At 44.2% G+C, this 14,459-nt stretch overlaps 1 protein-coding gene across 1 annotated transcript; it reads left to right on the top strand.

Moving 5' to 3' along the window:
• The first annotated feature begins 620 nt into the window (after nt 1–620).
• On the top strand, nt 621–1,515 carry CH25H (cholesterol 25-hydroxylase). Its single transcript, XM_052661170.1, has one exon. It carries the CDS (start codon nt 621–623, stop codon nt 1,431–1,433), a length of 813 nt encoding a protein of 270 aa, XP_052517130.1. The 3' UTR covers nt 1,434–1,515.
• Nucleotides 1,516–14,459: the final 12,944 nt, after the last annotated feature.

Below are 14,459 nucleotides of genomic sequence, written 5' to 3'. Positions count from 1 at the left end.
TTTCTGCGCAGATCGCCACGGCTCGCGGCCATCGACCTGCGCGGTTCCATCTAAGAAAGGTTAGTTTGCGGATCGCTGCAAGTTAGATCAATAGAGCGCGCCAGCAGAAACGATCCGAAATAGGAAAGGCATGTCGCTTTTTAAAGATTTTTTTAAAAATGCAGCCACATTTGTGTCTTTATTAAAACACACAGACACAATTTAATGTATGTATAAAAACACAAGTACTTCTGCCTTGATTGCAAAGGAGCTGTTTCTGGTGAGGATGGAAATATTCTCTCTTGTTTAGGGATGGTGATAGCCCATAAACTGAGTTGTCAGAACTCGTAGAAACTCTGCACTGAAGCTCTGTGCATTGTATCGTGTATAAATTTTACGTCCCATAGGCATAGAAATTACTACGTGCCATTGCGTAATTGCATATCTGAATGCCATTGAACGCAGCTGTACTTGAGTATTTTTAGCAACTAAGCGCAATTCTGTCGGGTTATTTATCTTTGCAAGCTCCGCGAAGACGGGAAAGGGAGGAAAAACGGCGGCTGACATCACGGAGGGCGGGTCGCAAGCCCTAAGAAAAGCCTGAGGACCGGAGCAGCCGCGCTGCTCTACACAGCCTCGCCATGAACAGCCACAACCGCTCCGAGCTCCACGTCCTCTGCAGCTCTGGCCAGCTGCTCCTGCAGCCCCTCTGGGACCGCCTGAGGGCCTGGGACGCTCTCATTCAGTCGCCCTTCTTCCCTGTCTTCTTCTCCATCACCACCTACGTGGGCTTCTGCCTGCCCTTCGTGGTGCTGGACGTGCTGTGCCCCTGGGTGCCCACGCTGCGGCGCTACAAGATCCACCCGGACTTCTCGCCGTCTGCGCGGCAGCTGCTGCCCTGCCTGGGGCAGACGCTCTACCAGCACGTGGTGTTCGTGTTCCCCATGACGCTGCTGCACTGGGCTGTGAGCCCGGCCCTCCTGCCCGCCGAAGCCCCCGAACTGTTCCAGCTGGTGAGCCACGTGGTGCTCTGCCTGCTGCTCTTCGACACCGAGTTCTTCGTGTGGCATCTGTTGCATCACAAGGTGCCCTGGCTATACCGGACCTTCCACAAGATGCACCATCAGAATTCGTCCCCGTTCGCGCTGGCCACGCAGTACATGAGCGTCGGGGAGCTCTTTTCCTTGGGTTTCTTTGACATGATGAACGTCTTGCTGCTCCAGTGCCACCCTCTCACCGCCCTGACTTTCCACGTGGTCAACATCTGGCTGTCGGTGGAGGACCACTCCGGCTACGACTTCCCCTGGTCCACGCACAGACTGGTACCTTTCGGGTGGTTTGGGGGCGTGGCACACCACGACCTGCATCACTCCCAGTTTAACTGCAACTTCGCGCCTTACTTCACACACTGGGACAAAATACTGGGAACTCTGAGGTCTGCTCACACCAAGTAACGTGCACGCATCCCTCCCGGCATAGTTCGTGCTGCGGTGAGGCGTGGGTGCACCTCAGACCTGGGACATTTCACACTTGAATCAGGAGAGACACACTTGAGGTGGACTTGAGGTGGTTTTATTTTGTTGTTTCTTTTTACCGTGGGTAACTTATTATCTGCTAGAAACTTACAGAGAAAATCTGATGTGTTTTTCAAAATCTAATAAGGTAATTTATTGTAATGTTTGTATATCAGCAGTTGTATTCTTGATGTGGAATTCTAACTCACTTCAATAGCCTTGATTTCTGGGTATAAAGTATCCAAAATCACTGGCATATGTAAATAATCTCTTAAAAAATTTGTTTGTAGAACAAGGAATTTTACTGTGTTTGAAGGTGTCCTAGAACTAGGCTAAAAGAACATATTTTTATGGAGCATCTGATCTCTGTAAAAATGAAGCATGGTCCTGCTGGACAGTGACTCAGATTATTGTACTTAAAAAAAATATTTTTGTAGACTTGTATATTTATATTGAAATAAATGTTATTTGTGCTTGAAAAAGAGTAAAGCACCTAAACTCAACAAGTACTGGCTTCTGTCATTTTCACTAGCAGTTTGGCTGATAAAAACTGGAATGGAAGAGGGAAGTGGGACGGTAGAGGCTCATGAGTCTGCATCAGCCCAGCTGTGGAGAGAGAGGAGTCCGGTGGTGATGGAACTTGAAGGAAAGACGGCAGTAGGAGAAGGGATCTGTGTGTTGGTCTTGGCCTAGAGATTTCACAGAGGGGAAAACACCATTGTTCTGGGTGTGTTTCACCTGATTTCTGCATAACAGGGAACTAATGAGACTTACTCTATAAAGTTTTACAGAGAGTAAATTTAAAAAGTTTTTGCTCTCTGTAAAATTTTGCAGTGAGATTAACACTGGGACACCATCTCATTATTTGGGGAGAAGGGCTGTCTTAGGGGATGAATAGAATTAGTGAAGTCTTTTGCTTTGCAAAACTGTTAAGTGTCTGCTTTAAAGGGGCTCCAGATGGCACAGTGGTAAAAAAAAAAAAAAAAAAAAAATCCTCTTGCCAAGGTAGGGCTTGCAGATAGAACTTGCAGGTTCTATCCCTGGGTAACGAAGATCACTTCGAGTAGGAAATGGGAAGCCACTCCAGTATTCTTGCCTGCAAAATTTCATGGACAGAGGAGACTGGTGGGCTGCAGTCCATGGGATCGCAGAGTCAGACACAGCTGAGCTTGCATACAGATAGGGAAGGGATTATGCATGAGCACCCCCCCACCCCAACAACCTTTCATAAAGCTATCTAATACAAATGACCATCACACAGGTTGTCTCTGCAATTTGAAATTTTTGTGTGTTCACTTTTCTTTATGAAGCCATACATGCAAACTTTCAAAGAAAGAAAAAGTGAAATTTGGCCCTGGATCTCTAGTTTCTCACCTGCAAAGGAGATTGATTGTGGCCCAGATGTTTTCACAGATTACAGTAAATGTGCCTACAACCGACGACATACCAGTCACCCGTTCATATACCCTATTCTACTGCTGCCTAATTGTTTTAATTTTATCTTTGGAACAGAGTTTAGATAGAAAGGGTAAAGTTTTTTTCAAAAGTCAAGACAATTTAAAAATCTGAAGGACAGCTGCTTTGCATGGAACTTTAGGCTCACTATATGTGCACCAAACTGTCTTGTTTAAAGATGAAAAAATCCATCTGAAGACTTGATAGCCACACTCTGTACTGGTGCTCCAAACATTTGGCAAAATACAATCAGATTGCCTGGCTGCCTGGCTGATTTTCTCATGTTCCCTTCCAATGGCTGTGCCTGTTGGCTTCTGCTGAAGTCACCTCCTTGATCACCTGCAGCAGGACCATGCTGGAACTTAAAAACTATATTGATGAATAAAAGTGTAATTCACAGAAGCAGGTAGTGAGGGGAAAATGCTGCGCTGGAGTTAATGTATTAATACCATGATCCACATGTGAGTGGAGAAAGAAAAGGAGGATGAACAGACTGGTATAAAATAGCATCCAAAAACAGCCTGCAAATCTTAGACAACGACAGTTAATTAAAGCTCGCTTCCAGAGAAATTTTGAAATGGGTCATCCTGTCTCACTGTGTAAGGGAATTTCCCACTTAGGACAAATTTGTACACATGGAAATTACTTAGGTTTAGAAACACTTTCCCAGAGTTGGATGTCTTGCCAGTTTTTAATACCTCTGGAAGTGGAATGGGGAAGTGGAGAGAATGAGCAATTTCTCAGTTTTGAGAGACTAATAATGATAATGAAATAGGGGGCATTTGCTTGAACTTTCTCACATCTTTTCACTTGTTCCTCACAACTGCACTCTAAGGCATGTAGAATAATTTATTATTATTTTTCCATGTTATGAATGGAAAATTGGTACCTGCACTGGTTAAGTGACTTGCTCTAGATTATAAAATACTTGGAGTTGGAGGCAGTGCTTGAACTTAGGTCTCATAGTGTGTACTATAACTGTCTTTGGATGAGGCTTATGATGATATTCACAACTGGCAATTGAGCTGCAAACTCTGCAATACCAATAAGTGGGCTCCTTCTGCTATTCCTCCCCCATCAAACACAGCTTCCCCTCTAAAGTCAGTGCCTCTGCTCGGCAGGAGAGAAAGCCAGGTCAGTCTTAGCAGGACTTGGGAAAGCATGAAGCATTCAAAGGCTCTACTTTCTGCATCTCTCATTGCACATCAGATTGCCTGGGAGAGGGAAGGGGACTTGTCTTGGGACGTAAGTAGCTGAGCAACTCTGGACAAGTTGCTTAACCTCTCTGTGCTTGGCTTGTTCATCTGTAAAATGTAGATAATTATAGAACCTACCTCCCAGACCTGTTGTGAGAGATTTTGGGCTTCTATATGTGAATGCTATGAGGGTTAGAGGTCTTGACTGTATTTGTGTTTGCTGCAAATGATGCTTCACAATGTGAGCCCTGGGACAGCACCAGAATCATAACCTTCTGTTCACACACTGTTTGACCTTTTGCATTTACAGAGAACCCCCCCAAAAAAAAGAAAAGCCAACTTGTTGATCCTGCTTTTAACAAAGCTGCTTCTCTCATCACCCTTTCAAAGCCCAAGTGTTGGAAAGAGACAGAGGTCTGTGTTTGTCTGATTCTGCTTCCTCATCACTGAGTCACCCCCCCACCTCTTCCTGAGGCTTTCACTCCCTATTCACTGCCACCTTCCTATTGATCAAATCCAGTGATTTCCCACCGCTTGATTTTCCACCTCCCCGGCTTTGTTTTAAAGGTATTTGTGTCTGCTCACCAACCTTTAGAATATGGTTCTTGCTTGGTTTTAGTGAGCTTTCTCTAAGCTGTTTTCCTTCTTAATTCTCCAGCTCTTTCTTCTTCCTTCACTCTGCTCACTCTCCTTGGCAGAGAGGCAGCCTCAAGTTTCTCCTCGTTTTATTGAAAAACATCTGTGTTGCATGTACTGGCCATCCTTCCTGCCCTTCTGCTCTACCCTCTAAATCTCCACTGGCATTGCATTCTAGTGAACACACAGGCACCTAAACGTGCATAGGCCATGTGAGTGTCATGTATGCACATCCTACGTGTACACACTATACATGTACCTACCACACCAGACTAGATGTCCACATACCGTTATACAGATGCAGACATGTATTTGCCCACTATATATGTGTGCATGAACATACACAATATGTGTATGAACACTATATATGTACAAACATACTTCATAACCCTATACATGTATGTCTTGTGTTGTTTAGTCACTAAGTCATTTCCAACTCCTTTGTAACCCCCATGGACTGTAACCCACCAGGCTCCTCTGTCTGCGGGATTCTTCAGGCAAGAATACTGGAATGGGTTGCCGTTTCCTGCTCTAGGAGATCTTCCTGACCCAGGGATTGAATTTGTGTCTCCTGCGTTGGCAGGTGGATCCTTTACCACTGAGCCGCCAGGAAAGCCCATCACATATATATGTACCCATAATATGAATATGTGTGTATATATATACTATATGTACAAATGTGACATATATACGTGTATGTATGTATTATATATATATACACACACACACAGAGACACTATATATGTACATCCACTATATATACACACACACACATATGTATATATATATGTATATGTGTGTGTGTGTGTTTATATACTCCTTCTCTAAATACACACACACTACCATTTCTGTCCTGTCCCCTAGTACTATGTCTCATTCTTGATAAATATTGGTTCAGTGTTGCATGAATCCTGGAAGCAGTGGAAACACAGATTTTCCATTAATCATGTTTTTCTTCATTCATTCTCTCCTCCATCAATTTCCGCTTCCTAAGGCCATGCTCACAACCCATGTTCTAGAGAAGGTCACAGTCTACTAGGAAAGAGAATCAGTCACAGTCTGTTCTGGAGAAGGTCACAGTATACTAGGAAAAAGAATCAGGCAAGCAAGTGCATCTAATCTAATGTAGTTTGTGCTATAATGCAGGGAGGGTGTTAAGAGATTGGTATGGGAGCCCAAAGAAAGACTGGTCATTTGAACACTAGAAATCATGAAGGATTTGTGTGCATTCACTGGGTGGGATAAAGGATATACTTGGAAGCAGCAGCAGCACTGTAAACCAGAGAGAGATGAGATAACAGAAACAGATAATCAGAGCTCTGAGCACTGGGTGAATGAGGAAGGAACATCCACGCATGTTGTCTTGCTGCTTGGCAAGCCGTGGAAGCTGCCTAGAACTGCTTGCTCATTTGCCCTTGTCACAGAGACTTGGGAAATTGTATGGAAAATTGCTTTGAAAAGAAAAGTTAGGCTTTGCTATTGCTTGTTGGTTTCTGATGAGTCCTGGATGAATTGAAAACTGCACTTGGAAACGATATGCTAGGCAGTGGTTGGTGAGTGGGATATGAGTGAGAGTTCCACAGATCTTAAGCAAAGGGGTGATATAATCAGATCTGGTGGAAGAAGGTAACTGGCAGCAGAGAATAGTAGTGGTGATTCTAGCTAGGACCATTGCAGGTTCTGCCTGGATTCCAATCCTTCCTCCACTGTTTTTGAACTTGTGTGCTGAACAGATAACTTCATCTAAGGCTCAGTTTCCCCATCTGGAAAAAGAAGGCAGTAATACCTACTCGAAGAATTATAGTGAGGAATAAGGAAGATGCTTAGAGAATTTAGTACTCTGCTCCACCTAGAGCAAACTGTAAATAGTAGCTCCTTCATTAGAAGTTGTTACAGAAGGGTTATGGTTTCAAGTGAGAGACGATAATTGTGTTGCAAAACAAGTTGAGAGAGGTGGAGAGGAAGACAGGGGTTTCTCTCTTAACATAAAAGATCTTCATCGCGTCCCTCATGACTCAGTGGTAAAGAATCCACCTGCCAATGCAGGAGACACAGGTTTGATCCCTGAGTTGGGAAGATCCCCTAGAGAAGTAAATGGCTACCCACTCCAGTCTTCTTGCCTGGGAAATCCCATGGACAGATGAGTCTGGCCAGCTACCATCCATGGGGTCTCAAAAGAGTCAGACATGACTCAGTAACTAAGCAATAACAATACATGCTCGTAGAAAAATGTCAAACCTAGAGTAGAGTGTAAGGTAAAAAGTAACATTCATCTCCATTTAATGAACTTACTTCCACCCCAGATATAACCACAGTTAACCCTTTTTTGGATGCCAATCCCAAAGTCAGTCATTGAGTATCTTTTTCTCTCTCTCCCTATCAGCTGGGATGTATTCAATGGTTTGCATTAAATCAATGCATAAAAGGAAGCTGTGAACAGAAATTCTTTGGACAAAGGCCCAAGAGCATTTCCTCTCTTTAAACATCTTTTGCTTATTTCTTTTTTCTGTTCCTTTTGATCATTACTCAAAACAAGAAGAGAAACTTGAGTTGTCTCTCATCCACAGGTCGCATGGGTGCCACTGAACTGTCTGGCCCAGAGGAAAAGCAAAGTTTTCCTCGCTTCCCCTTCTCATGCCTGCGGCCCTTCTTTGACACCTCTTACAGTGAGGTTGCTGAGTCTGACGTGATTTAGACACTGGAAAGCAACAACAGTGGCTTTACCCTCTGTCTTCTAGCAAAGCAACTGCCTTCTCTCCCAGGGGAAAAAGATTTCTGAAAGAAGAGATCCTGTCTTATAGATCTTTGATCCCTTCAAGGATCTTACACTTGAGAAAAGGTTAATAAATGTCTCTGGTGTGGAGGTTCAAGGGCTTGGAGTCTGAAATGCCTGGGGTTGAGCCGCCTGACTTTTCTGCTCTGGGAGAACTCATTGGATCACTCTGAGCACGAGTTTTTCTCTCTCTGCTTCTCTGTGAATTGGGTGGAGTGTGGGGTAATAACTGACTTTGCCTACTTCCTCAGGCTGCCGTGATTCTCTAATGAGATAGAGCAAGTTGCTGAGTGGCTGTGGGACGATGTGGACCTTCGGCATCTATGGAGGCATGAAGGCTATACGGTTGCCATCTCCTTCCATTCTGCCATGACCACACTCCTTCATGGATGGAGGGCTTCCTCCATCAAGCTCCTGCCTCCGGGCTCCAGACTTCCCTTTACTTGTATTCCTCTCCTCTGCACGCCCTGGCTCTTGCTGCCCTACTGATTGAATCTCAGGAGACGCAGGAGGAAGCGGAAGCCTCAGAGAGACCAGAAGTAGAAGAAGCTGGCCCAGGGTCACAGTTTGTAGAATTAGCGGGAGTCATCGTGTTTGTTCCACAGTCAGAAGTAGTGACTGAGACCCGCCAGGAGAGGGCTCTTCTTTCTGTGCTAAGGACAGGCTCCGAGCCAGGAGCTGCAGCCTGCTGGATAAGTAGAAAAGGCTTTTAAAAGAAGCCTCTTGGAATTGGACAGTGACTGCAAAGAAGTCATCCTCCACTCAGCAGATTGAATTCCCTTTAGGACGCAAAAAGGAAGAGTGGCCCACGCTTGGCAGTGGGTTCAATCCGTCTGAGAGCGAAGGATCTCACCAAGGGAAGATAGCTCACGTGCTGACATCGTCAAGCTTGGAGATTCTACAAATGCTTAGGCTGAGACACTGCAGTCTAGTTTCCCTATTTTGTGAATACGGAAACTGAGGTTCAGAGATGGGAAGTGATGTTCCTGGGGTCACACAGCTGGGTTAGAACTCAAAGACCCATGCTCTCCCTGCTTTTCCCTGCTGCCTTCCTCCCATCTTCTGGGTCCATCTCTTGCTGAGTAGCAGAAGTGCAGTTATGAGACACTGCTTAGAAATTGTTGCAATCTGTATTCTTCATTAATCATTTGCATAAATACAACATAAACAGTTTTGCTGATTTGTGGGAACTTGAGTGAAGTGTTCATTTCAAATTTTGCTGAGATCTATTTTGCTTTCCTTCATGGCTAGCTGGTGTAAACTTTTATTCCTGTGAACTCTGAAAACCTTGTTTTAGAAAACGTCTAAGAGCATCTGTGCAATGAAATGCAACTCAACAATGAACTACTGATGCATACAAAAACAAAGATGAATCTCAAAATAATTATGCTGAGTAAAGGAAGCCAGACAAAAAAAGTGTATACTATATGATTCCATATATATTCCTGGGCTTCCCAGTTGGCATTAGTGGTAAACAAACAAACAAACAAACAAACCTGTCTGCCAATGCAGGAGATGTGGGGTTTGATCTCCAGGAGGAGGAAATGGCAACCCACTCCAGTATTCTTGCCTGGAAAGTTCCAAGGACAGAGGAGACTGGCAGGCTACAGTCCATAGGATTGCACAGAGTTGGACATGACTAAAGCAACTTAGCACGTAGCATATGGTTCCATGTATATAAAATTCCAGAAAATGTAAATGAATTCATAGGACAGAAATTTGCATGACTCTAGTAGTTTGAGGGAAGGAGAGTGGCTGCAAAGACAGACTAAAGGGCATGAGAAAGTTGTAGAAACGATGACTGTTCAGTATCTTTGATTGTGGGTTTGATTTCATAGGTGTATACATACATCAAAATTTATTAAATCATGTACTTTAAATATGTGTAGTTTATTGTATATCAATTATAGTAGATGATAACAATGACAGTGATGATAAGTTAATCCAGGACCTTATCTTTTAATTTTAGTTTTGAAGCTATTTTGCCATGAAAAAAATATGGCAGGAGGCTTAATGATAACACCATAGACAGAAATGCACCCACATAGGCAGTCTAAGAACTGTCCTTTGCTTATCTGCATTCCTGACCTGTAAGAGTTAGCCTCAGGTGGACAAAGACCTGCTTGAGACTCTGAAAAATCCAGACTGCTTTCTCTAAGGATCTCTGCAACATGCCCTTCTAACCTCTCCCCAGAGTTCAGGAGCAGCCATATTCGACTCTCTGATTCTCTCTTGTGGCCGCAGCTTTCTGGACCTGGGTTGGAATCTGATCCACATAGGAATATTATTATTATTTCTCAAGAACATAGGAACTAAGCAAGTCTACTGTCCTGTACCATGTGCGTGGAAATGCAGAGAAAGATCCTCCGCAGAACCAAGGGAGGACGAGCAGCTTTCCTAGGAGGAGGGATGAGGCGCCTACAGCCTGGGAAGGAGAGTGGGGGAGAGAGAGTCGTAACGGCAGTCAGCCATTTTGGTTTCTCCATGATGGAGACTCCACGATCTCCACTGCGGAAACTTTGGGGATTCCACAGGCTCCAGAAAGTAAGCCCTGCTGTACTTCCTGCCTGTTCCGCGGCCTTCCCATACTTCTCGACTGTTGACATGGCTTTCTGGTTCTTGTCGGAGAGAACACTGGTGAAAGCATGAGGGCTCTGTGCCGTCCTTCTGCCTTTAGGCCGAAGTAGGCGAGCTCTTGGGTGTAATCAGGCTAGGGCTTATGGGTGGTTGGCTTCAGTGAACAGTGAATAGGCACATCATATGTGAAGGCCAGACGCTGTGTAGCTCCACAGCCCAGATGGACACACTGATCCTGCATGGTTCTTGGGAGAATGGGAAGCACGCATTGTTTTAACAGTATGTATTGATCGTTGTTGCTTTTTAGTTGCTCAGTTGTGTCTGACTCTTTGTGAGTCCATGGACTGCAGCATGCCAGGCTTCCCTGTCCATCTCCCAGAGTCTGCTCAAACTCATGTCCATTGCCTCTATGATGCCATCCAACCATCTCATCCTCTGTCGCCCCTTTTTCTCCTGTCCTCAATCTTTCCCAGCATCAGGGTCTTTTCCAGTGAGCTGGCTCTTTGCATCAGGGGCCCAAAGTAATGGAATTTCAGCTTCAGCATCAGTCCTTCCAATAAACATTCAGGGTTGATTTCCTTTAAGATTGACTGGTTTGTTCTCCTTGCTGTCCAAGGGACTCTCAAGAGTCTTCTTCAGAAACACAATTTGAAAACATTAGTTCTTCGGTGCTCAGGCTTCTTTATGGGCCATCTCTCACATCCGTACACGGCTACTGGTAAAACCATAGCTTTGGTTAGACGGATCTTTGTCGGTAAAGTGATATCTCTGCTTTTCAATAAACTGTCAAGGTTTGTCATAGCTTTTCTTCCAAGGAGCAAGGGTCCTTTAATTTCAGGCTGCAGTCAGTGTCTGCAGTGATTTTGGAGCCCAAGAAAATAAAGTCTGTCACTGTTTATTGATAATAGCAATAAATATCATCTTGACCTTCTGTTGCCTGAGGTGGGCAAGCAATGCTGTTTTATAATTGCAGATCAAATTTGTACTAAGACATCTTGCTGCTGCTTCTACTGCTGCTAAGTCACTTCAGTCGTGTCCAACTCTGTCTGACCCCATAGACGGCAGCCCACCAGGCTCCCCCGTCCCGGGGATTCTCCAGGCAAGAACACTGAGAGACTTTGAATCAAAGCCTGTTTGGAAGCCCACACCCACCCAAGTCCTGCTTTCCCCACAGAGGACATATCTCTATATCCTAACAGGTAATGGGCCCAGCAGTGGCACATTGGAGTCTCCGTGGGTATGAGGTCTCTGCTGATGTTAGCAGCTTGCTAACACATAGCCCAACTTCCTCTGCTGGCCTAATTTTCCATTCGGTGAATCTTGGTGTTTTCCTTGTCTCTGTCTCCTGTAGTGTCTCTTTTGTTGCCATTTTCTTTTGTTTTTGCTTTGATTTGTTCTCCAGTTAATGTTTATCAAATGTGTACTGCCTGCCAACCTCTATTTGACTCACTGTACATATGGTAACTCATTTAATTTCTCACAGCAACCCCAAGAGTGAAAGAGAGGTTAAGAAACTTACCCCATATCACTCAGCTAGTATGCACAGAGCCGTGACACATACCAGACCAACTGGTTCCAGAACCCACACTTGTTGTCACTCTTCCTCAGTAGCTTACTTTTACTTTGTCATGTAAAATTCTCATGCTCTTGCAGAAAAATGAGTCAAAAGTTGTTTGTGTGTGTGAGTTGCTCAGTCATATCTGACTCTTTGTAACCCCATGGACTGTAGCTCAAGAGGCTCCTCTGTCCCTGGAATTCTCCAGAAAAGAATACTGGAGGGGGTAGCCATTCCTTTCTCCAGGGGATCTTCCCAGCCCAGGGATTGAACCCGAGTTTCCCACATTGCAGGCAGATTTTTTACCATCTGAACCACCAGGGAAGCCCAAAATTTGCTTAGAAGTGTTTGTATTTGGTCTTTCCTTTGTAAACCTGTTCCTCTGTCTGCAAGAAAAAGACAGCTTCCTACAAGCAGGGCTTATACTGTCATCAAGGGAGGCTGGAAGATGAACTCATTCAGGAGGACATTCCCAGAGGCAGCTTTTCCCTATATTACCCACAATTGGGCTTACTCAGCAGGATGTTTTAAGACTGGATGGGAGAACCAACACCATCAGTTCAGTTCACTTCAGTCACTCAGTCATATCCAACTCTTTGTGACCCCATGGACTGCAGCACACCAGGCCTGCCTGTCCATCACCAACTCCCTGAGTTTACTCAAACTCATGTCCATTGAGTAGGTGATGCCATCCAACCATCTCATCCTCTGTTGTCCCCTTCTCCTTCTGCCCCCAATCTCTCCCAACATCAGAGTCTTTTCAAATGAGTTAGTTCTTCACATCAGGAGGCCAAAGTATTGGAGTTTCAGCTTTAGCATCAATCCTTCCAATGAATATTCAGGACTGATATCCTTTAAGATGGACTGGTTGGATCTCCTTGCAGTCCAAAGAACTCTCAAGAGTCTTCTCCAACACTGCAATTCAAAAGCATCAATTCTTTGGGACTCAGCTTTCTTTATAGTCCAACCCTCACATCCATACATGACTACTGGAAAAACCATAGCTTTAATTAGATGGAGCTTTGTTGGCAAAGTAATGTCTCTGCTTTTTAATATGCTGTCTAGGTTGGTCATAACTTTTCTTCCAAGGAGTAAGTGTCTTCTAATTTCATGGCTATAGTCACCATCTACAGTGATTTTGGAGCCCCTCCCCTGCCAAATAAAGTCTGACACTGTTTCCACTGTTTCCCCATCTATTTGCCATGAAGTGATGGGACCAGATGCCATGATCTTCGTTTTCTGAATGTTGAGTTTTAAGCCAACTTTTCCGCTCTCTTCTTTCACTTCCATCAAGAGGCTCTTTAGTTCTTCTTCACTTTCTTCCATAAGTGTGGTGTCATCTACATATCTGAGGTTATTGATATTTCTCCTGGCAATCTTGATTCCAGCTTGTGCTTTTTCCAGCCCAGCGTTTCTCATGATGTACTCTGCATGTAAGTTAAATAACCAGGGTATACAGCCTTGATGTACTCCTTCCCAATTTGGAACCAGTCTGTTGTTCCATGTCCAGTTCTAGCTGTTGCTTCCTGACCTGCATACAGATTTCTCAAGAAGCAGGTCAAGTGGTCTGGTATTCCCATCTCTTTCAGAATTTTCCACAGTTTGTTGTGATCCACACAGTCAAAGGCTTTGACATAGTCAATAAAGCAGAAATAGATGTTTTTCTGGAACTCTCTTGCTTTTTTGATGATCCAGTGGATGTTGGCGATTTGATCTCTGGTTGCCCTGCCTTTTCTAAATCAATGACAAAAGGGAGAGGGGATCACAAATGAAAGAAGTTCGCAAAGGAAATTTCTTTGGGCAACTCAGATACGTTCATCTGCTGAGATGGGTTGGTGACCCTCTGAAGGGAAGTAAAGAGGGAATTGGTAAGGGACTGTGGAAGTGGGTCTCATGAATGAGTCCTGGTCTCTGAGCAGCCAGCCAGCCAGCTGCAAACAGCTGAAACTGTGGTCTGGAAGTCCAGGGATGGACCCTGGACCCTGGATTTACCCACACGAATGTCCTGCTTAAGTTGTGGGGGATGGAGGGGGGCTTCTTTTTGGACCATATCATCAGAGCACAGCCCAACACATCAGCCCACTCAGGACTGCTCTGTGTGCCTCCCTGCCCTCATGCCCAGCTCTTCAGTCAACAGTTTCAGGAGCACTTACAGTGTGATAATAAATAAGGATGGTAACAATGATAATAGTAACAGCTCTTACTTAGACAGCAATTGCTTACTATGGTTCAGGCATTCTACATGTATGATTGCTTTGCATCCTTAAAAAGAACATTTCTGTCTTGGCAGTTACTATGGGATGGGCGGTGGTGTGTACATCGTCACTGCAGTCTGTCTGCAGGATGCTGCCTTTGAGAGCTTCCAGTCCATTTCAGATCCCAGCCTGCAGAATAAAGATGATAGTCAAATTCTGACAGACTGGAGTCTGAAATGGAGTGGAAATACACAAAGGAGGTATATATGCAAATAAGGAATTTTTTTTCTTTTTCCTTTCCAATCTGGATGCCTTTTATTCCTTATTGCACTGGCTTATTTATGCCTAATTGCTCTGGCTAACAGGATAGAACTTCCAGTAAACTGTTAAATAAAAATATAGAACAAGATAACCTTGACTTGTATTTGAGCTTAGAGGAAAAGCGTTCATTCTCTCATTGTTACATATGATACTATCTCTCAGCTTTTTGTATATGCCTTTTATCAGATTGAAGAATTTCTTCCTAGTTTTCCAAATTTTTACGAGAATGAATGGTGGAAAGCATATTCACCAATTCTT

Source organism: Budorcas taxicolor, chromosome 23 (genome assembly GCF_023091745.1).
Source record: "Budorcas taxicolor isolate Tak-1 chromosome 23, Takin1.1, whole genome shotgun sequence".
Classification (NCBI taxonomy): Eukaryota; Metazoa; Chordata; class Mammalia; order Artiodactyla; family Bovidae; genus Budorcas; species Budorcas taxicolor.
The sequence above is the reverse complement of the archived record's forward strand: the minus strand, read 5'-3'. Positions and strand labels throughout refer to the sequence as shown.